The following is a 21,585-nucleotide window of genomic DNA, read 5'->3' as shown; positions in this document are numbered from 1 at the left end:
TGATGTGCTATATTCAGCTCCCAGACACTGCACCTGGACCAGTACCCTTTATGAGCTAGTACCTGGTACTGGGAAGGATGAACACCTTCCCCAGCGAAGTCTGCCTGCTGGTTAAACACAGTGCCTGGTTTTGGCAGGGTGTTTCAAGAGGCAGCATTTGAATGATTCACTTAGGAGACAGAAGAGGAAGTCACTTCAAAGCAATGCCAGCAATCCCTAGAGTAGCCAGTGCCCAGCCCACACAAGAGCTGGGCTGCCTCTCTCCAGAATGAGAGAAGAAAAACAGCAAAATAAGATCCTCCCTCTGTTACAGTAGACACTGAAACCTACTAAATTAAGCTTAGAGTTTTCCTTGAGGAACTCTAGCTCTTCCTGATCCTCAAAATATATCTTGTACATTCCTCTAAGACTTTTCATAGATACAGCAATGGCTTATTGCTCTGCTGCTACTAACAGGAGACAGATGTTTCCTTCAGTTGCAGGAACACGTAGACACAAAGCACAATATAATAAACCTGCTAAGTATTTGTGACCCAAATCCCTTTTTGCATGTTAGTTCTTCACACATTTCATCAAGAAAAATGCACCAGTCCTGTATTTTTCCTGACAGGTACTGAGCTAGCCAGAAGAGCATGCACAGATCATTATTCTAACTAGCCCTCATTTAAGGGGAGGAAGAGTTAAGCAACACATTTTCACTTAGTGAATCCATAGCTCGAGAGCTCCAGCAACTACTGGAGAGCCAAATTAACTGGTGGCTGTGAGCCAAACTCCTCACGTTATTTATTTAGGCAGCCTGGAAGACATGCACTGCACACTGGCGTGCAGGACAGCATCCATCTCAGACAGTTGGCTGCATTCTTTGCTTGATATTAATATCAGTGAAAAATTAGTAACTTAACCACTGGTTTGAGAAGTCTGACTTCTAAAAGAACAGATGGCAGTGATCATCTCAAGTTTATTTTAGGCGTCAAAAATTGTTCTGAGTCAGCAAAACTTCAAAATAAGAGAAAGTAAGAAAAAAGACCACATCCATAAAATCTCCTACCTGTTTCCCATCGAGAGTATAGAGCTTCTTGACAACTCCCGTCTCCAGCTTTATAGCTTCAGTAATGTCGGTGAGAACTTGCTCAAACGAATGGGCAGTCTTCTTGTTCAAGAGCACGCGGACAGCCTTTCGGGGCTTCACGCCGCTACGGATGATGGTGACCAGCTTGGGACGCACAAAATCTTTGTTCTCCTTCGCCTGGGCGCTGTTGCTGCTGGCCAGAGACTGAGGCGCTTTCTGGTTGGCAGATGTCTTCACGTTGACAGACCAGTTCGGGTTCACGTTCTTGGTGTACTCCACCTTCTTGAAGAAGTTGTCAGATGAGCAGACATAACTCTCCCCTTTTGAAAGAAATGAACACAAGTGTAATTCTACAGGTATGATTCCTAGAGGGCTGCTGGACAGCAGGCACTGTAAATTTCACCCAAGTAAATTAATCATTGTTTTCATTAGATCTGCCATGGCAGTTTTTATTAAAACATCTTAATCTTAGAATAGTTATGTTTATTAAAAATACATCTAATATTTTCCCATCAACACAATCATGAACCAGGGGTTAAACAAGTTTGAATTAAATGTATTTATGTACATGATGATACAACTAGGCTGTCTAAAAGCTCCTAAGACCTAATTCATTTAATTATCACCTACATTGTTTTTTGTAATTCTGCCAACTTCCTTTTACATCTTCACATACCCAGGTACTACTTCAGTCTGTCATCTCTCCCTAAGAGGGTATCAACATTCACCCAAAAGGTTCCTTTGGTGTCACGCCTGAGAGAATCTCTACAAAAAGCAGCTTGATGAATCTAGCAGGCATAACAGCTTTGCTTTGCTGTAGTATCAGTGGTCTACCAGAAGACACACTTGCAGGACACTGCTATACCATTCCTTCCTTCAAGATAGCTGGTACCAATGAAAAAATACATATTAAATCCAAGCTTATACACAGTAGAGAAGGAAAAAATATTCCAGAATCAAACTTGTAATTAACACAAGCTGCCTCCAACCTATCCAAAAGTGGGTTGAACTTCAGTGCATCATTTGCAGTATCCAGCCTACCTCAGGTTTTAAGAGAACCAGAACACACAAGTGGCCTCTAAATCTGAACACTCCTCAAAAACATTTTACTAGAAGGACACTGTGAAACACTTTCCCTAAGGGAATGTAGCTGTCTAGTCTGAAATGACTCAGGCGGCTGAGCACTTGAGGATGCACTGAAAAATAAGGTCATTGCTAGGGTAAGAAACCCTTCTTTGTCTCTCCATTTGATACAATTTTGATGGAAACTGGAGGCATAAGGCAAGCACCTATAGGATTTCCTTGGGGGAGGTGGGGCTGGAAAGAGGGATCATCTTATAGGAAAAAATGAAATTCCTCAAAAGTTATGGTATATTTGAAATTGAACTATAGAACTAGCTCTTTTGAATGAGAAAAAAATCCTCCTTGATACAAACAGCCTAACTGCATTTCCTTGTTACCTGCTAGGAACTCCAGGGCCTAGACATCTACAAAAAGCCTGTCTCAACATCCACATCGGACTTTCCATTATATGATGTCTAGGACATTTAATATTTATTTGGCATGGATAAAAATATGGATTTTCAACCAGCCTATTGGCTTCCACAGAATTTTAGCATCTGGACATGTATTATGTATCAAATGCCCATATAGCCATCCTTTGGCAGACTAAATTGTATTTCTGATAGAGTCACTAAGACAATCCTTTCATAGGATACACAAAAGGCTACTAATAGACAGAACTAGAGGAAATGGCCACAAACTGAAGCACCTAAAGTTCCACAGGAACTTAAGGAAAAATTTCTTAACAGTGAGGGTGACAGAGCACTGGAACAGGCTGCCCAGAGAGGTTGTGGAGGCTCCTTCTCTGGAGATCTTCCAAACCCGCTTGGATGCAGTCCTGTGCCACGTGCTCTAGGTGACCCTGCCTGTGCAGGGGGGTGGGAGTAGATGACCTCTAGAGGTCCCTTCCAACCTTAATAATTCTAGAATTCTGTAATAGGTACATAACACACAGCAGAGCCTTTAACATGCTTAGAAGGAGCAGATATGTAGCATTTACAGCCTTATCACCACACATGGTTTAATGCCACAAAAATGGTCCTTTTTTCCCTGACCTTACACCAGTTTGCTGGAAAGCACGAGTACTCTTGGTGCTTGCACCACTAGCCACTAGCATAAAAAGCACTTGCACTACAACCATTTGCCACCAGGAAGCAAGTGATCTGCTGTAGGACAAGCAGCAGAAGAGAGCTAAGGTTTACAATGAGCATATTTATCAGTTGGGCATTTTTAGTCAACTAGCATACCCCAAACTGACCAATGCAAAAGCCCATTAGAAGGTTCTGTTGCCTTTAACTCCACTAACCTAAATTCAAGGCATGTAAGCAACCAGCAGAACCCCTAAATAAACTGACAGTGCTACATCTATAGTTGAAGCTCCTTAATGCCTCACATTTCTTGAGTTTGACTCTGGAAGCATAAAAATACCCCATGGAGTGCCATACATCATGACAAATTCCCAAAGGAGATACTACTTTCCAGAAGCATCAAATCCTTTGAATCTTCTGCTTAATCATAGAATCATAGAATGCTTAGGATTGGAAGGGACCTCTAGAGATCATCTAGTCCAACCCCCCTGCATACGCAGGGACACCTAGAGCACGTGGCACAGGACTGCGTCCAAGCAGGTTTTGAAGATCTCCAGAGAAGGAGACTCCACAACCTCTCTGGGCAGCCTGTTCCAGTGCTCTGTCACCCTCACTGTCAAGAAATTTTTCCTTAAGTTCCTATGGAATTTTTGGTGTTTCAGTTTCCGGCCATTTCCTCTAGTCCTATCAGTGGCCACCACTGAAAAGAGACCATCACCGTCCTCTGCACTCCCTCCCTTGAGGAGGCCTGTAGCTAGCGGGGTCCCCCAGGGGTCAGTCCTTGGTCCAGTCCTGTTCAATTTATTCATCAGTGACCTGGATGAAGGCACAGAGTGCTCCCTCAGCAAGTTTGCTGATGACACGAAACTGGGAGGAGTAGCCGATACCCCAGTGGGCTGCGCTGCCATCCAGAGGGACCTGGACAGACTGGACAACTGGGCGGTGAAAAACCTCATGCAATTCAACAAGGCCAAGTGCAAGGTCCTGCACCTGGGGAGGAATAACCCCAGACACCAGTACAGGCTGGGGACCGACCTTCTGGAGAGCAGCTCTGCAGAGAGGGACCTCGGTGTCCTGGTGGACAACAGCAGTGTGCCCTCGTGGCCAAGAAGGCCAATGGGATCCTGGGGTGCATTAAGAAGAGCGTCTCCAGCAGGTCGAGGGAGGTGATCCTGCCCCTCTACTCAGCCCTGGTGAGGCCGCATCTGGAGTATTGTGTCCAGTTCTGGGCTCCACAGTACAAGAGGGATGTGGAGCTGCTGGAGAGAGTCCAGCGCAGGGCTACGAGGATGATCAGGGGCCTGGAACATCTGCCCTATGAGGAGAGGCTGAGGGAGCTGGGCCTGTTCAGCCTGGAGAAGAGAAGACTGAGAGGGGATCTAATCAGTGTCTATAAGTACCTCAAGGGAGGGAGTGCAGAGGACGGTGATGGTCTTGTGGTTTATTCATCTGCTTCAGCCAAGTGACATCTGGCGCAGAGGGGCCCACACTTCTCTCCAGTTGCACAGCTCAAATGTCAGGCAGGAGTTTGACATGCTCATGAGGAATTAGCTCTCCTGAACACCCAGAGCCTTTGCAACAGTGCCCAGCAGAAAAGTACTTCCACAGAGACAGGATTCCCACTTTTGAACACAACACTAGAACCAAGTGATCTGAACACTGCTCAGCTCTGCCCCAGGAAACTCTTAACTGACCTGGGTCTCACTTGCCTTATCTGAAGAATTCAAGTACTGATATCTGCCACAGAAAGGCTGCAAGGCTTATCTTCACCTATGTTTACACAGTGCTTTGGGACATAAGACACCATGGTGGAAAAAGTATATATTTGAAGTGGTCTATAAACACATGAGGTCTTAGAGTATATTTTCCATGAATAAATTCCTCATTTTAAAGTAAATGGTAGGGATTATTGCTCTGCTTGGTAGAATACTATTATATTTATGTCCAGCTGCCTCCTTTGAAATTCTTCACTATAGTCGGTAGTTGTCTAGTGTATTTATAGCAGCATACACTGAAAGCAAGAGTGGCATGAGGGTAGCCCTTTCATAGGCGTTATTTCCACAAAGATGGTATTAGGTAGCCAATACATATATATACACTGACCTTCCAAATTATGATCACAGTCAAGTAGAAAACGTAACCTGCCCATCTCACATTATTTCATTTAACCTGATCCCTAGAATTGAACAAAATATTTGCTAAAATTGGCCAGAAATTTCCGTGGCATGACACAGAGCTGAGCAGCTCTCTGGTGCTGACGCCTATACAGCTCCAGGAAAGAGGCACTGCCTTCTTCCCTGACCCGCAGATGCAATCTGAAGTGTTCACTGATTTCAAAGATGACTGCAATTTATGTCTTCCCAAATTCAGATAGTTTATAGCCTTCAAATAATACATACTGCAAGTTCTTTAGTGAGGCCCATCCCTTCTCCCATTTACCTACCAGGAGTATATACTCTATTTTATTCCTTCCAATTACATTTTACTCAGAGCTTACCATGATGTGGTAGCATGATCAGGCAAGCACATCCACAACTTGCTAGACTTGAACATGTGTTCTGTGATCAGAGGGTCACCAAGGACCAAAGTCCTATGGAGACCATTCCTGCCACAGAGCAAGGGGAGGTTTCTCCTCTATGTCCATCTGTGCTAAGCCTATAAAGAGGAGTCAAGGTCTCTGTCACCGTGCAGTCACAGCCATATATTACTGTGATGAGCACAGCATGTTGTCGGAGACATGCACAGTGTAAGAGAGGAAGGGGAGGAAGCCCATGGAAAGACTCAGAAGCAGGAGAAGCCCTCAGAAGCGCGTGGTTGCCCAGCCCTGCCTGGGAAGGCCTGCACACGCTGGCAGGAACGAGCCGCAGGCTGCGAGCGGCTGCGCGCAAACCCAGCCGAAAGTCGCAACTCCGAGGATGCCGAACAGCCATTTTGTTGCTTTCAAACAAAACCCCAAATGGCAGCCCCAAAGAGACACCCTCTCAGCAGGCACCTCACCGCACATCTCATCAGTCCTGGTGTCTAAAAGAGAAGCGTCATCCTGACAACACCTAATCCACTGCCGCACCCACGGCCATTAGGGCCAAGCACAGCACTAGTTCAGGGCCAGTGCTCGGCAGGACGATGTGCGCTTGGCTCCATGCCAGCATGCTCCTGAGGTGGCACTATTTCTGTCATGCCACCACGCCACACTATTGATTTATTCTGTCTACGATGCCCTCAGCAAGAGGTGAACTGACTGTAGAGCTTTGAACTTAAGTCACAATCAGCATATTGCCATTTAAAGCCACGGCTTGTATTATCCTGAATTACCCTGTCTGGAAGCACGCTACCCATTACTCTGCCATGTATTTGGTAGTAGCACAAGGAGATTATTCAGCTCCTAAAGAAGGGATGATCTGAACCCAGATAAGGTTTGCCTCGAGAGAAACTGTGAGCTCAAGATGAGCACTAAGCCTTCAACCCTCTTACAGCAGCTCCTTTTGACAATACTAAAAATGACAGGCTGAGCTTTCAAAAAAGTTATCCTCTCAACATGCACTAGCAAGTTCTCAAGCGCAATGAACTGTGTTTAAGAGTCTTTCAGGAAAAATTGGGAAAGCTGGATTGAGGCCATTTCCAAAGTGTTAACAGTTATTCAAAAAACAGTCTGTGGGCTGCAGCCTGTCTTGGTTGTAAACTGTGCTGTCTTAAAGTTGAGCATTTTATATTGTGCCCAGCTTTCACATTTCATGGAGTTTATAACCATTTCAGTAGAAAGTGTGTTAACACCTTGTAGGAGTTCACCATCCCATGGTAAGCAAGGCTTTAATTCCTACATGCATGACCTGCTACTACTATATATACTAAAAAAGATACTTCTGTCTCACAATCAACTGCACCCTGGCAACACAGATCCCGGAGAGAGCTTGTTTCCTTCTGCTCTTCCAAGAGGAAATGGCACAAGTGAGAAGCACCTTGTCTGCTTATAAAATGAATGATATGCATGATTATTAATTGTCTTCAAATCCACATCATGCCCAAAGCTTCGTGAAGAATTTGCCACACCAGGTTATCTGCAGAGACCAGCATAGTCCAATAGATACGAGCAGCAAATAAAGCAAAGAGCTGCAAGCACAAGCTTTGTTATATATAGGATTTAATTTGCCAAGCTGCCAGGATAACAGCCACACCAAACACTGCCACAGGTCAGCCGGGATCTCCGAATTAGATTGCAGTTTTCCAGGCAAACTGGAACATTTGTGCACTGGGTGGAGATTTCCATAGCTCTCCTAGGGCCCCAGCACACTCCAGGCTCTAGAGCTGCAGGGTGGAGTCTCTCCTGTGACTACTTTACATGTTCCTGGAAAGGAATTTGGAAAAGATCCCCCAGTGCATGACAGAATAAAAGCTTGGAAACACATTCTGGAACATCTCACATAACCCCCAAATGTTTGGGATTAAATCCCACTGAGCAAAGCAAAATTCTATTCAGCTTTTTTCTAATGTTTAAACTGAGGCAAGAAGTGATTTCAGACCGGAGCAGCCCAGTATAAGGCAAGGACCAACCTAGTAGATGAAAGACCTTCTCCAAGGCACCACAGGGCTGTGCTCTGCCTACAGGTTGGGCACACCAGAAGCTGGGAGTAGCCCTGCAGCTTCCCCTATATGTTGTAAATGTTGCATCTCTCAAGCCCTAGCACATCTCTAGTACAAAATTCTTCCTTTATTCACCATGTCTAGTCCATGCTGTATTTCCACGCAATAGGCTTATTTCACATTTACTTCTGTCTCTGACCGTGGACAAAGGGCCATATATTCATATTAAACCTGCCATTAAAGTCTATGTATAACAGATGGAAAGATGTTGGCACCTCAAATCCACTGACCAGACACTGAGGAAGACCCAGGGAAGGAAAGGAAGCACTTGAGCAAGACAACTCAGAGCTCTGACTTCCATCTCTCTCCCTGCTGTGGAATGAGGACAAGTAACTGCCACTGCAGGTAGGACTGGCCAAGCTTCCTCTCTGTGTCTCAGTTCCTCACTGGTTACACCATCCTCTTCCACTTTTACACGGTTAGACCACCACCACCTCCTCTCCGGCAGGTCTCTTCCTACTCTTTCCTACTAAGAATGCGTAGATGAGGCACTTAGGAAGTGGCTTAACAGGCGTGGTGTTGAAGGGCTTGTAGCTGGACTCGATCTTCAAGGTCTTTTCCAACCATAATGATTCTATCACTTTATTCTATCATTTGTGTGGTGCACAGCAGGATGATCAATGCTTTGGCTGCCTCTAAACACAGCATAACACATCTTATCTCAGCAAGGTGGAAGCTCTGTGTCTTCAGGAGGTATCAACCCTCCTTACAGAGGGAACAAACCACAGCTGCTTTGGCACTGAGGTCAACTCGGGGCTGGGCTCCCTTCAGCAGTTCACGATCTGCTCCCTCTGCCTTTAGCTTGCTCCCGAGTTATACCAGCCCTGTCATTATTTTAAGAAACTGTTAGTGTAGCCATGTGAAAAAGTTATGAACTTGAGCTTCACTAGAAATAACCTTTTGTCCCACAAAGGTATTTTCATAGACTGGAGACAGCCAGTTGGGACCCAAGTTTTGGACACAGAGCCAAGAGCAGCATTTCTTAAGCCATCTCTGCTGCCAAAGCCAACGTATTCCATCAGCTGACATCTTCATCCAGGCCTCTTTAATGACAAGGGCAACCAGGGTTCATGCACCTCCTCATAATGGATCTATGACAATGTGAGAAATGAAAATGAACGTCTAACTTCAACTTCAGTATGGTTGAAAAAAAATGGCACAATGCTTAAGCACCTTTCATAGTTAAGTTTTCCAAATGCACAATGCCACTACAGTGGCTCAACAGTAACTGCTAAGGGCTACGGAGGCTGATGGCAGTTCAGAGACAGTCAAGGAGCACCTGTACGGCAGCATCCTGGTGGGGAATATGATCAAAAGAGTGGGAAACATCTCACTTGTTCCATTTGTTCAAATAGGAAGCAAGACATTTATCCAGACTCTTCTGAGAATGATCTCCAATACCACCGTTTGGTGTGAAAAGTCTCCTAAGTCCAGGGTTGGAGGCCAACAGGATTATTTCCAAGTTCCACTGAATTAGCAGCACACCAAAACTTTGTGTTCACCTGAAGGGCCTGCTGTCTCACAGAAATAAGTTCTTGTTCAGCAATTCTCCACCCTACGCAAACATACCCTGACTACACCGTGCTTTTTAATCACACAGATGTAATCAAGTAAATCAAACACGACATGAAATATTAGTATCAATAATTCACCAGCTACTGCAGCACAAAGTACTGAGACTAGCATCTTTCTTTGATGGCCTCTTTTCCTAGGTTCTGCTTGTTTACTGGAAACTACAATAACAAATTAGGCATAGTATAGAAACTAACTCTGCTTTAGTTATGCTCAAACCTCCAATATCACCAGAAGACTTAAATAGCGCCGACTCCATCCTTGTGTGCTTTTACGTATGAACCTCAGTGAAACTACACCCAAGTTGTGTTTCTCCATGCAGATATCTATCACACAGTCACACAAACAAGCTGAAAGCACTGGTTACCACAAGGCGGAAATTCCAGCGCAATGACAAGCTCTGCATTATAAATTACAAGCCATGTCTCTCCCAGGATGCACTTCTGCAATGGCCAAGGCACTCATTGCTAGAAATACAGGAATGGCAGCACTGTTAACAGCACACAGAGCTCCTTGGCATTTTGGGCCACCACGTTCCTTTGTTTTCCCTCTGCTCCGGTGTCCCCCAGCCACACTGCTGGGATGCTGCCCCCCACCCCAAAGCCCCACTTCTGTAGCGCGCAGTTCCCAGAAAACCTTTTGGCAGAGCAAAGCCAGACCCCATCATCTCCTGCCAGTACCTCCCACCTAAAAATATCTTCTCAAAAATGAGATACCTGCTGGTCTACACCACAAAGCAGGCACAATAACGGAAGGCTCGTTAACTTAATGGACAAAAAAGCAATAAGAATATAAAATTATTGCAACTAGATTCTCTTGCGAAGTTATTCCTAAAATGTGTATGAAACATGGGAAAAGCAGGACCGAGAGCAGCCGTCATGGCTGGGGCCACACTGTGAGATGAGCCTGAGATGGCAGCATCTCGAGATGGGGATCAGCACCACTTCCGCTGTCGGCTGCAGCAGAGCGGGGTCGAGAACAGTTCTGCTGGGACAGCTTCAGGAGGCAGTGGCTTGTCCCAAGTAAAACACTCGCATGGACAACAGTGTTTATTCTATTGTGTTTCCCCTTCCCTACATGTTTGGGGAAAAGCAGCATCACAGGAGAATGCTAAGGGACTGCAGGGAAAGAGGCTGCAGCCAAGGTCACAAGGTGACTGGGGGCTGCCTGACACTCACAGCTCTGCTCCCTTGTGCTGGGGTAAAGATCCCGTGTTCTGCTAGTGTCACCAAGTGAGCCAGGTCACCTCGTCTGCAGAAAGCACACCAAGGGGTCGGAAAGCATCTCCCCTCTCCGACAAAGCAACCGGAATATTCCGGAGCCAAACAAAGGAGGGAGCATCGGGATTGCAGCAGAGCAGGAGAGGCGGCTGGCTGGGGGCCCTGTGCACATGTGCACGGGTCTCAGCACCCCTAGCACCCCCTCCCCCCAGCACCAGCTCCCTGAAACCCTGAACACCCCTGTGCACCCAGCCCTCCTGATGTACCTCCTAGCACCAAAACCAGCTCTGCAACCCTATCTGCCAAATACCCTCTCCACACACAGCTATCTGCATGAACCCCTCCAAGCACGCATCCCACATCCCCAACACACCCTGCACAAACTCCCAACATCCCTTCCACACCCCCTGCAGCCCTCAAACGCTGCACCAACCCAAGAGCCCTTCCGAATCCCCACACACAGCCAGCACAACCCCCCAACAGCCTCTTCCACACTCCCACACACTGCATGAGCTCCAACTCCCCCATGCGCACCCGCACACTGCACCAACCCTGCCACACGACTGCACACCCCTCGTGCACACACTGATAAGCCCCCTGCACACCCACTGCAGAAACCAACACACACCCCCACACTGCACCAACACCCCTCCACACCACCGTGCACACACCCCTCACTGCAGGAACCCCACCATGTCCCCGAAATCCCCCCCTGCACCCCCGACACTGCAGGAACCACCTCCTGCACACACCCCCCACACACTGCATCACCCCTCCCAAACACTCCACACGCCCACACACACACACACACACACACTGCATGACCCCCTGCACACCCACACATTGCATGAAGTCCCCCAAATTGGGGTGATTCACATGCAAAATCCCCTTTTGCACATGCAGGGAAAGCCCCCTCCCCACCTGCAGCGGTGACCCTGGCCCCAGGGGACACCCCAGGGATGGACACAGCAGCCAGCCCAGGACCCGCCCTCCTGCTCTGCACCTGAGCCAGCACCAGCCAGGCTAGGGGATGAACAGACACTGGGACAGCCCCGCCACTGCCCTTTCAGCCCCTCTCCAGACCAGCCTGGAGAACAGGAGCATGTCCAGGTCAGGAGAGGTGACCTCAGCGCAGTCCCCTCTCCCCATGTCCCCATGCGCCACCCGCTCTTTACCTTCCTCCAGCTCGTCCATGCTGCCGATCTTGCGCGAGCCATCGATGGTGTATATGTACCGCACGCCCTGTGGCAGGTTGATGTTGTCCGACAGGGAGCGGGTCAGGTCGGCCAGGAGAGCATCGAAACTCCGGAAGCGGTCGGAGGACACGGCATATACAATCCCCTTGAAGTAGCGGTCCCCGTTGCGATAGAAACGCACCTTCTTGGCCTTCTTCTCGTTGCTGAGCGCCTGCAGGGTGCGGGTGCGGTAGAAGCTGCAGTGGGCGCTGTGCGTGGGGCTGGGCAGGCCGTTCATGCGGGAGCCTCGCATGTTCCTGGACGCCTTGTCTCTTTCGTCAAAATGTCCAAAATCAAGTTCCATAGTTTGGGGAGCCCTGGAGATCAGAAGCTGGGCAGGAAGGAGACGGAAGGAAGGAGCACAAAAGGTGTGAGTTAGGGCTGAGCAATACCAAAGGGTGCTGAGAAGTCTCACCCTAGCACACGAACGGGACGAGGACAGGCTGGGGAAGGGGCCCTTGCCCTGGCCCGGGTGGGTGTCGTGCTGGGGCAGAGGCTCCTCACATTCCGGGATGCAGCCAGGGGCAGGGAGGTGGCTGGAGCAAGCAGCCCACTCCTGCGCCCACGAGTTGTCAAAGTGCAGGAAATTGGGACTGGAGCCAAAGCAAAAACACAGCGACTACCGCTCAGCCCCCACACTTGCCCCAGACATCAGCTGGGAACGTGGTGAACCCCCAAGCCCTGGGACGTTTCCTTTGGCAACCAAAAGCTAGGCAAGCCCAGCAAGCTGGTCCTCCGATCTGCAAGCAGGGAAGGACCCAGAGCATCTGAATATTTAACATGAGAATAAACTGGCATTTATGAAAGAGTGGCCGCGGGGGACCGGGCCGTTTCTTTGTGGCCGGCTGCTCAAGGAGGGTAGCAGGAGCGCCACCCTTCCCCCTCCGCAGCCCCCTCCTCGCCCATCAATCACTTCTCCAGAGCAGCCCACAGCATCAAAAAACCACTGCAAAGGAAAAGCTGTCACTGAAAGGAGGCTTCCATAAGCTCCCCTCAATCTGAGTCTCTTTGGAATTGCATTTCTTCTCCCATTTAATGAGGGGGAGAAAATAGAGGAGCTCTCCCCACTGCTTCATCCCTCCCCACAGTGGGGGACGTACCCAGAGAGCACCCGACAGCACCTTCCATTGTTCCCAGAGCCAGGAGAGCTGGGGCATTGGCTGGCACCCGCCACGGGAATTTTTCCCGGAGCATCATTTTTGCTGAGGACCTACCTCCCTCACTCACCTAACCCTGACACAAGAGGAGACTCCTTTGGTGCCGAGGGGGAGCGTCTGGCACCACCAGCAATGTGCCACTTGCATCTGCTCGGTGGCAGGAGCAGGATTCACACCCAGCACTTGGCAGCCAGGTGTCTATGCAGGAAAAGCTGTTGCTATCTCTTTTTCACCCCCCACATCTGCCAGAACAAGGTTCCCTCCCAGTGTCACCATGAGGGATGTGAGATCGAAATCATTGTTCCCAAGCTGCAGCAAAGCCGAGGGTGACAATGCAGGGGATCTGTTCAGAAAACCCAAGCAGGGCAGGGAGCAGCCCCCCACACCAGCGCTGCGGCAGAGCCAGCACAGTGCCGCGTGCCGAACAATGAAACAGCCGCGCAACTTCGGGAACGCGCGGGGGATGCGGGCGTTTTGTTTTAAAAATGAACCGCAGATGCTCTGAGATCCTGCGAGAAAGATCCCTCCCTTCCTTCTCACACCCGTTACTTTTCTGCACACAAGTCACTAAAAAGGCTCTCTCTACTCACCGGTTTGCAGCGCACAGGGTGGAGATGCTGAGAGAAAGAAACCCAGGCTCACTCTGCCTTTGTTGTCTGAGCTCCAAGCAAGAAATTCCTGCCAGGGTGGATGAGACTCCTCCTAGGTCCTAGTGCCTTGTTCAATCCCTTCGTGGTAACTTTGCCTCAGTTTTGATTCTCAGTCATCCGCTTGCAGTCTCCCCAGCTCTATTTGAGAAGAAAAGAATATGTTCATTCCAGCTCTGGATATATTAGCAGATTGGTAAAATAACAAGTTTAAAGGAGCAAATCTTGGGGTCCTGTTTGGAGGGAGCAGGTTTCCCTTTGACTCTAGCTTCACTCACAAAGCATCTGGCCCCAGTGGGAGAAAAAAAAAAAAAAAAAAAGAGCATAATTAGTTGGCTGTACCAATCTTGCAGGATTAGCACGGCGGTGAGGTCACAGCTGCAGCCCCGCAGCACGCTGCGATGCTGGTGCGTGGAAGCGACTGAGCAAGGGCTCGCTGCAGCGCTGCACCCACGACTGCCCCTAGAGCAGCTCTGCACAGCATTCCTGCCTTCCACTGGCAAGCCAAAAGGGAGAGTTAACTCGGTGGTTCTGCATGCCAGCGCCCCGCATAATTCTTCTCCATTGACATTGGACATGGGCCAAAACCAGACCGCTAAATCCCAGTCTATTCACATCTCCGAAGGAGCCCGGCTGGAGTCGCTGGGTAGAAACACAACCAGAATCAGCCTGGCTCACGTCCCAAACAAAGAAGTTTATTTTCTGATCTCACTGCAGGAGGACTCAGCTGGCAGGAGATCGCACCGGGCTCTTCCCTCGAATCAGTGAAATCCTTCACCTGCTTCTTGGGTGGACATTGCCAGGTAGGGGAGCAGCACCCCACTCCCAGTCCCCACTGCTGGTCCATCTTTAGTCTAGGTAGCACCAGATCAGGGAAATGGGAGGATCTTACCAGCAGAAGGGACTGGTTCCTAACAATGCTGCATCTGTTTTGCATGAGAACCCGCAGATTTTGTCATTTTGGCACATTATGGTATATCACATTTGCACAGAAGTATTCAGTATTTATTCCAGCTTTGTCTGCCTTGCACATGGTAGCTGAGGCAGTGCTGACACCAGCCCATGGAAAGCTCATAATCTTTGTTTCCTGGCAACTTTCACACATTGCATTTGTAAAAGTGTTCGTATTCCCTGGAGCCTGCGTTCGCTCATTTATAGAGGGCTTCCTCACATCCTCTGCTGAAGCCATCAGCTGTGCAGTACATGCTTGGTGGCATCACTCTTCACCTCTCCCCTTTCAGAAATTCGCACTCAAGGAAGGCACAGGATCTCTGCTCTCCAGGGTATGCAGATGCTTGAGGCAGATGGGACTTTAAGCCCTCTCCATCCTATTCCCAGATTAGATCATGCCTGGCCATTTGTGATCTGCTTTGAATTAACACTGTTCCTCTGTGTAACAGTTCCATTGTAAATATAAATTCATATTAAAATGGAAAGATATTACAAAAGTATTAAGCATAACAGCAAAAACAGAAAAGGGAAACCAAATCTAGTCTTCAGCAGTGCACAAAGCTTTGGTGCAGAAGAGGCAGACTGCATTGGACCACATCCAAGTCACTGGATACTACTGCAGGGGGGCCTGGATGGATGATGCCAATCCCTGCAGCCTGTGGAATCACAAAATCATTGTTGATCTCTCCGGTCTGGCTCATGGGGAGTATTCCAAGGACAGCAGTGGTCTCTCAGCACATCTCAGCTTCTTTCCACATCTGATCTTACTGGTGAGAAGATGAAGCACATTGAGGACACATCTGCTCTGCTTGCTTTTAGAAAAACTTAGAATTAAGCAGCAGTACTCCAGCAAGACCTCATTTGTTCCTGACTGGAGCATAAAGTTTCTCTAACCAATAACTGCAGGCTTCACCTTGAATCTCACCTGAGAGATGTCCAAATCACCTCAGTCCCATTGTCCTTCTTTCAATCTGCCATGAGGCAAGAAAGATCTCAGTAGCCAGAGTGTCACCAGAGGCAGCAAGCCCTGGAGATCTGGTGTGATCTCAGGGGGATCACCCCATACTTACTACTCTACAAACAACAGAACCTCATCCTCCAGACACTGTCTGGGCTGTTCCATATGGCAGAAATAAGCAGCAGTTGCTTGATGAGGATAAGGGCCTGATCCTTCAGAAGGTCTCTGCATTTCATATCTGGTGGTCAGGCCCAAGAATATCTTCTCCAGCCCTAAGGAGTTAATGCTGGTCAAGACTTATTTACATCAGAAAAGACTCAAGATAAAAATCTAAACCATTTTAGGCAGCACTGAGTGATTGAGAATCGGAAAAAAAGTCATTTTTCCTCCCATCATAAAATTCATCTAGCTAAAGGAAAGATAAATTTAGCTCTTCAGATTAAGTTATCTGCTTTAAATCAGGTGAATCATCTTTACTGCAGGAAACAAACCATTAATCTTCTGCCTGTGAAGCTAACTCTGGATAACAATACTTTTGTTGACATTGCCAAGCAACCAGGATACATTGGAAAGGGAGGGGCTGTGCAGGTGAAAGGGATTTTGTGGCTGCTTCTGTGCCAATTCCTGCATATACACCTAGAAACCCCCATTTCCATCACTGCTAGGAGTTGCATTCCTAAGTACTCTGTTAATACCCACTTGCACTGCTACCTGGCATCCTCATCGCTATAAAGAAATGTGGCACAACTGTAGCATGTTTTACCATTAGTCATCATTTTCACATCAGTCTATTTAGATAAGTACATTTAACTACATTTTAAAGAATTTTAACCTCAGTTCTTAAACTGCTTTGAAAGCTTCACCCTGACCACTGCTTCCAAAGCTTTGTTTGATGAGAACATCTACACTGAACCCCTCCAGAGTCAAGTCTCTGCCAAATGTCTCAAGTAATGCATCCCTCATCTAAAGACAAGCCCCGTCCGCACTTGGATTCACCCCTGCAGAGTGCATGTTTTAAACCTGAATCTTCAGAAGGGCTCACAGTTCATCAAAGAATTATCCTATATAACACGAGAGAGTTAAGTCTCCTACATGATACTATGAGCTAATAAGCAATGGGGACTTGGCAGACTTTCACTACATACCATTTGTTTCCTTCAAAGATTTATTTTTACAGGGACCACACACACATCTGAGTCTTTTCAATAGCCATGCTGGTGAGCCAAAGTCAGCTGAGCTGCTGGGGACATGGGTGGAGGAAAACCTCACCACTCATCAGGGCTCACCAACCATCTGCAGAGGCTGCTCAGACTCCGAGGCCAGGGGACTGAACCTGTTTTACAGCATGGATCAGTGGGAACCCCAGAGGCAAAATCCGGAGCACAGAGGACAGACAAATCCAAGCTCTCCAGCACAGGCAGGGCAGCCCAGGATCCAAGGCCACCTCCAGCAGCCAGCCCACGTGGGCCTCCTCACTCCCATCCCTCCTCAGTGGCAGGCAGCAGCCCTGGGAGGTCGCTTGGCCCTCAGATGAATCTGCAAAAATCTGGGAGAAAGGTCTCTATATCCTCTGCAAGATCAACCAGACGGTACTGCAAATGAAGAGGCCATTTTCTGCGTGGATAAATTTTTACAAGTATTTGTAAGTGATGCAGCTCAGTTACTCACTGAAGACATTCTCATCACATCTAGATATGAGACTTAAGTAACCCAAGAGAAAAATACCTTTTGTACCACTTTTCACTTTGGCTCATTCCCTCCCTACTACAAGCAACAAATACCACAATTAATAAATCATTCCCAGCTGAAAGTGAAGTCCTTGGGAGAGAAAAAAAAAAAAAAAAAAAAAAAAAAGCACCACCCCAAGCCCACACCTGAATCATGACAGATCCGCTGGGTTGCACAAGATGAGTTTTGATGGCAGTTCAGTGGCAGCATTTTCCCTAAGCAGCAATTTGTAAAGCTTGCAGAAAGCTATGGACATCTGCCACATGGCTCATCTCTGCCCTGGAGAACTCGCAGAACCTCAGAGGTTGTGAGGAGGTTTTTTGCTGACCCACGCTGTGGGTGATATACAGTCTTCAAGCCCAGCCAAGGTCATGACGAATGGAACCGCAAGAAATCCAGCTGTCTCCTTCTGCTGAGGTTGCCCATTGGCTGCATTGCAGTAGTCGAGAGATTCACCACCAAAATTTTAAACAATTTTTTGATAAATACAGCTTATACAGTAATTCTAACTGAACACCAATTACCAGCCTCTCACAAAATGCCTACTGAAAGAATCGTGGGTCTGAGGGACTTTTCCGATCAAATAAAATCACAAAGGAAAAATCCCAAAGCTATCAACAGGATCATGTCATATTCAAGTTGGATATGCAAGTGTTTCCTATCAAACATAGATCCTTTCTGTCACTCAGTGACAGATGTCAGGTGACACTGGAGAGGAGACCCAAATGGCCTGTCTTATGACCTTAGAAGTCAGACCTTAGCAGACTACTTCAGACTTGACTTCCACCAGAGATTCCCACTCAGAAGGCATCTCTGCATTAGCGCAACCACAGACCAAGCCCATCGGAGGTTGCAGGATTGTATCAGTCTCCCACACAAACAACTTCTCATTATCAGCTAATGAATAGGTGCAATCTATAAGACTAAAATTTTAAACAGAAGCCAATAGGATGCATTTGGTGGCTTTAGGAGACTTAAGTGCTTTTGAGCTCTGACAATATTCAGCATTGTATACAACACACTACAGGCAATAAGAGGGCAAGTTAGACCAATTTAGATTTGGCACCTGTTGAAAGCTCATTAACTCCGGGGTTAAAAGAAAACTAGCTATCCTGTTGAAAAGGCAAGGACTATGGGCCTGAAAATGTTGCATAAATTCCTTAAAATCAAGATCAGAAGTCAAGTAGAAGCTGGAGTTCAAGGATTCTTGGTTTTGAATCTTAACTCATTCCTGTGCCTACAGGAGTCCCTGTACTAAACAGGTCCTGCTTCTAGTAGTCCGAAGAGGTCTAGACAGGTCCTAAACTTTTGTCTGTATCCCCACATGGCAAAATCCTGCCTCTAGGTACTCTGGATCCAGGCCCACACCCTCTTTGGAGCAGGATCTGCAGTGGCAGAGGGCTCACGTGCTGGCAAACAGTGTTTGTGCCAGCACATCTGGCCCCTGGCTGCAGCCCATGGGTACAGGAAGCTCCCAGGGAAGCTGCATGGCCCCAAGGAAACCTGCCTCTTGGCAGGAGATGAGTAATCAGTATTTAGAGTGGGGATTCTGGCTGAGCTCAGCTGCTGTGCAGCTCAGCCACACAGTAGAAGTAATTGGCATTCAGCTTGCTCACCTCCTCCTCCAGCAGCAGCAGCTGCGATGGAGGCAGCTCACAAAGGTTTTTACACTCTCCAGGAAAGGTTCTTGTGCTGGTGTTTTGTTTTCAGGGAATTCTTCCAATTCATTTGTATCCTAAAAATTCAGAGAACAGTAATAAATGTGATTTTTTTTTTCCCCATGGCTGCAGATGCTGTTTAGCTACATCCATTGTTCTTACCCTGCTTATCTGCAAGGCGGGTATTGACCACCTTTGTTTTGCATCTGTGTTGAAATTCAAAGATAAACTTCACAATGAACAAAAAACCTCATTTAGTAGGATTAAAAGAAAAGGCTTATCTGCCTAAAATCTCACGCAAATTAAAATTCACAAGCCCAGCCACAGACTGCTGTTCCAACATTGCCCGACTGAGATTGCTTGTCTGCGTAGCTGCAGTCTCGCACTGTAGAGACATGAGCTCACTGCAGGCAGTGAGTGAAACACACTAACACACCAGATCAGGACTGACATCTTCAGGCACATTCCCACATTAACAACAGCCAACAATAAACTAAGCTGAACCAAACTGATTCTGCTCTCCCAGATTTATTAGCAGCCTTTGCCCACAATGTCTCATTTGCTTCTAGTACAATACACTTCTGAGCACTGCAAGCATGGGAAGGAGGCAAGCTCCAAACAGGTGGTGACTTGTAAAGGATAGATTTTATGTTTAGGTTATTCCAGCCCTGTTCACCACAGAGCCGTTCCAACACAAGAGTTACTGCATACTGCTCATGGATTCCTTGTTCTTCCTCATTACAAAAGGCTCCCAACCTGGAAAAGCTTGTGAACTAAGGCTTAACTGAAGAGGAGAGCAGAAAGCACACCAGAACAGGATTAGCATCCCAAGGTCTGGGTCAAGAATCAGAATAAAAAGGACTTCTGATGTCACACCTGAAGGTGCTTTCTGCAATGGCAATTCAGTGAACAACCATGGGAGTAATCAGAACCAGCTGAGCCAACACTCAAATCAAAGACAGTAGGAGTTCAGGCACCAGCTAAGCTGGCTTCTGGTTTTGCGTACTCAGCTCCAAGCAGTTATTGGCCACCACAGAGAGAACTAGAGCCAAAATGCAGCCACAAGAAAATATGAATATTTCCTGCAACCTCAAACTCATTCAAAAACACACACGCCCTGGAGTCACTTACCATTGAGTGTGTCACTGTGCTAGTGACAGCAGCTCTCCCCTCAACATTAATTTGATGGTAGGAGCAACATTTGAGTGCCTCAAGTCAGAAACTCGGCTGTTCAAATGCTGCAGTGGGGCAAAACAACTTCAGGTGCAGCCGTCATTAGCTATAAGCAGGAATGAGAACTAAACTTTCCCAAGGACACAGTGGGCATTAACCAACCTCACCACAGAAAAAGGACAAGGCCATAAATTCTAATTACTACAGTGCTCTGCACTGACCTTCATCTCAGGGTCAGAAAAGGTTTTAATCTTCATGAGTTTTACCAAGTAGCCACAGAGGGAGGCAATGCAGGGGCCACACAGGCCTCTTGTTTTCTTCTGACCCATGAAGTGCTCTTGCTGCTCTACTGAGCTGTTTTATTGCATTTCCAGAGATTCCAACTGCTTACTGCTCAGTTGACTTACCAAGCAATCAAAAATATTTCAGTTTGATCCCTACAGTTCCTAGCCTCCAAAATGGATGCAGCACTTCTCCAATACTTCTTACTCTAGACTGATTTAAGGCCCATTCTACAGCACAAGTAGTCCTTGGACATCCCCACTTGCCTAACTGCAAGGAGTGGTGACCCAGGCCTCACCACAGTAGATGGCCTGAGCCTGCAGTGTGTGGGCTGAGGCTACAGACATAACCCTGAGAGCGGGTCATGAAAGGGAGCGCTTGTCTCGTTCTCAGCCCACTCATCTGCTGACTGGGTGGGCTGCAGTCACCCCTCTTGTCCTGCTTCCTGGCACCCTGCCCACATCTGCTTTGGGATGTCCATTTTAGGCCTCTTCAGGTCTCTTCTGCGGAGGTGTGAAAGGGTGAACTGCAAAGAGACAGAGGTGTTGGAAGCCAAGATCCAGCTGTGCTTTAAGCTGTACCAGTCACAGCAGAGAAGTGAAATTTGTCACCCACACCCAGCATCACAGACCACCACCATACAGAGGCTCCCTACAAAGCTGACAGAGGTGGCAGGAAACATCCTGAGCCACTGCCGGGCCTGGAGGAGTGCATCAGTGCATGGAGAGGAGTCCCCGAGGCTGCCTCACAGCAGCCCCGGGGGACCCTGCGCTCGGCAGACACCAGCCCCCTGCCAGGCCAGGCGCCTGCCTCTGGGCATTGGCTCCTGGACAGCAACGGTGCCACCCGGTGGCAAAACCGAGCATGAGGAGAGCAGATGGGATCCCCACCAGAGCACCACCCACATGGAGCAGGGGCTCCTCAGGAACACCCGGTTTGGTCCATGGGAAGTCAGGGAGGGGGATGGCAAGGCAGGCTGGCACAGGGTGCTTGTGGCACCGCTGCTGCAGCTGAAAGCCACAAGACTCCAGGCACAAGAGCTTGGCCATTTCTTAGAGAAGCTGCAACAGCGATTGAGACAGGAACCCCCTCTCCTCCTTCCATGCCCTGCTGTCCCCATTGTCCCAACCCTCTCTGCAGGGCAGCA

General features: G+C 47.9%; 1 protein-coding gene across 2 annotated transcripts in view; it reads right to left on the bottom strand.

Annotated features, from left to right (window-relative positions):
- The window catches only part of DCX (doublecortin), a 59,344-nt gene extending 45,399 nt beyond the window's left edge, over positions 1-13,945 (bottom strand). For both annotated transcript variants that reach the window (XM_010227425.2, XM_010227426.2), the window contains exons 1-3: positions 13,632-13,945; positions 11,825-12,215; positions 1,049-1,389 (exon numbers count right to left, since the gene is read on the bottom strand). In XM_010227425.2, coding sequence (XP_010225727.1) covers positions 1,049-1,389; positions 11,825-12,188 — 705 coding nt within the window. In that variant the 5' untranslated portion in view covers positions 12,189-12,215; positions 13,632-13,945. The remainder of the gene's footprint in view (positions 1-1,048; positions 1,390-11,824; positions 12,216-13,631) is intronic.
- Positions 13,946-21,585: the final 7,640 nt, after the last annotated feature.

This window comes from Tinamus guttatus, unplaced genomic scaffold, assembly GCF_059628265.1.
Source record: "Tinamus guttatus ecotype Peru unplaced genomic scaffold, ASM5962826v1 Tinamus_guttatus_pri_ptg000287l, whole genome shotgun sequence".
In the NCBI taxonomy this organism is placed as follows: domain Eukaryota; kingdom Metazoa; phylum Chordata; class Aves; order Tinamiformes; family Tinamidae; genus Tinamus; species Tinamus guttatus.
The sequence above is the reverse complement of the archived record's forward strand: the minus strand, read 5'-3'. Positions and strand labels throughout refer to the sequence as shown.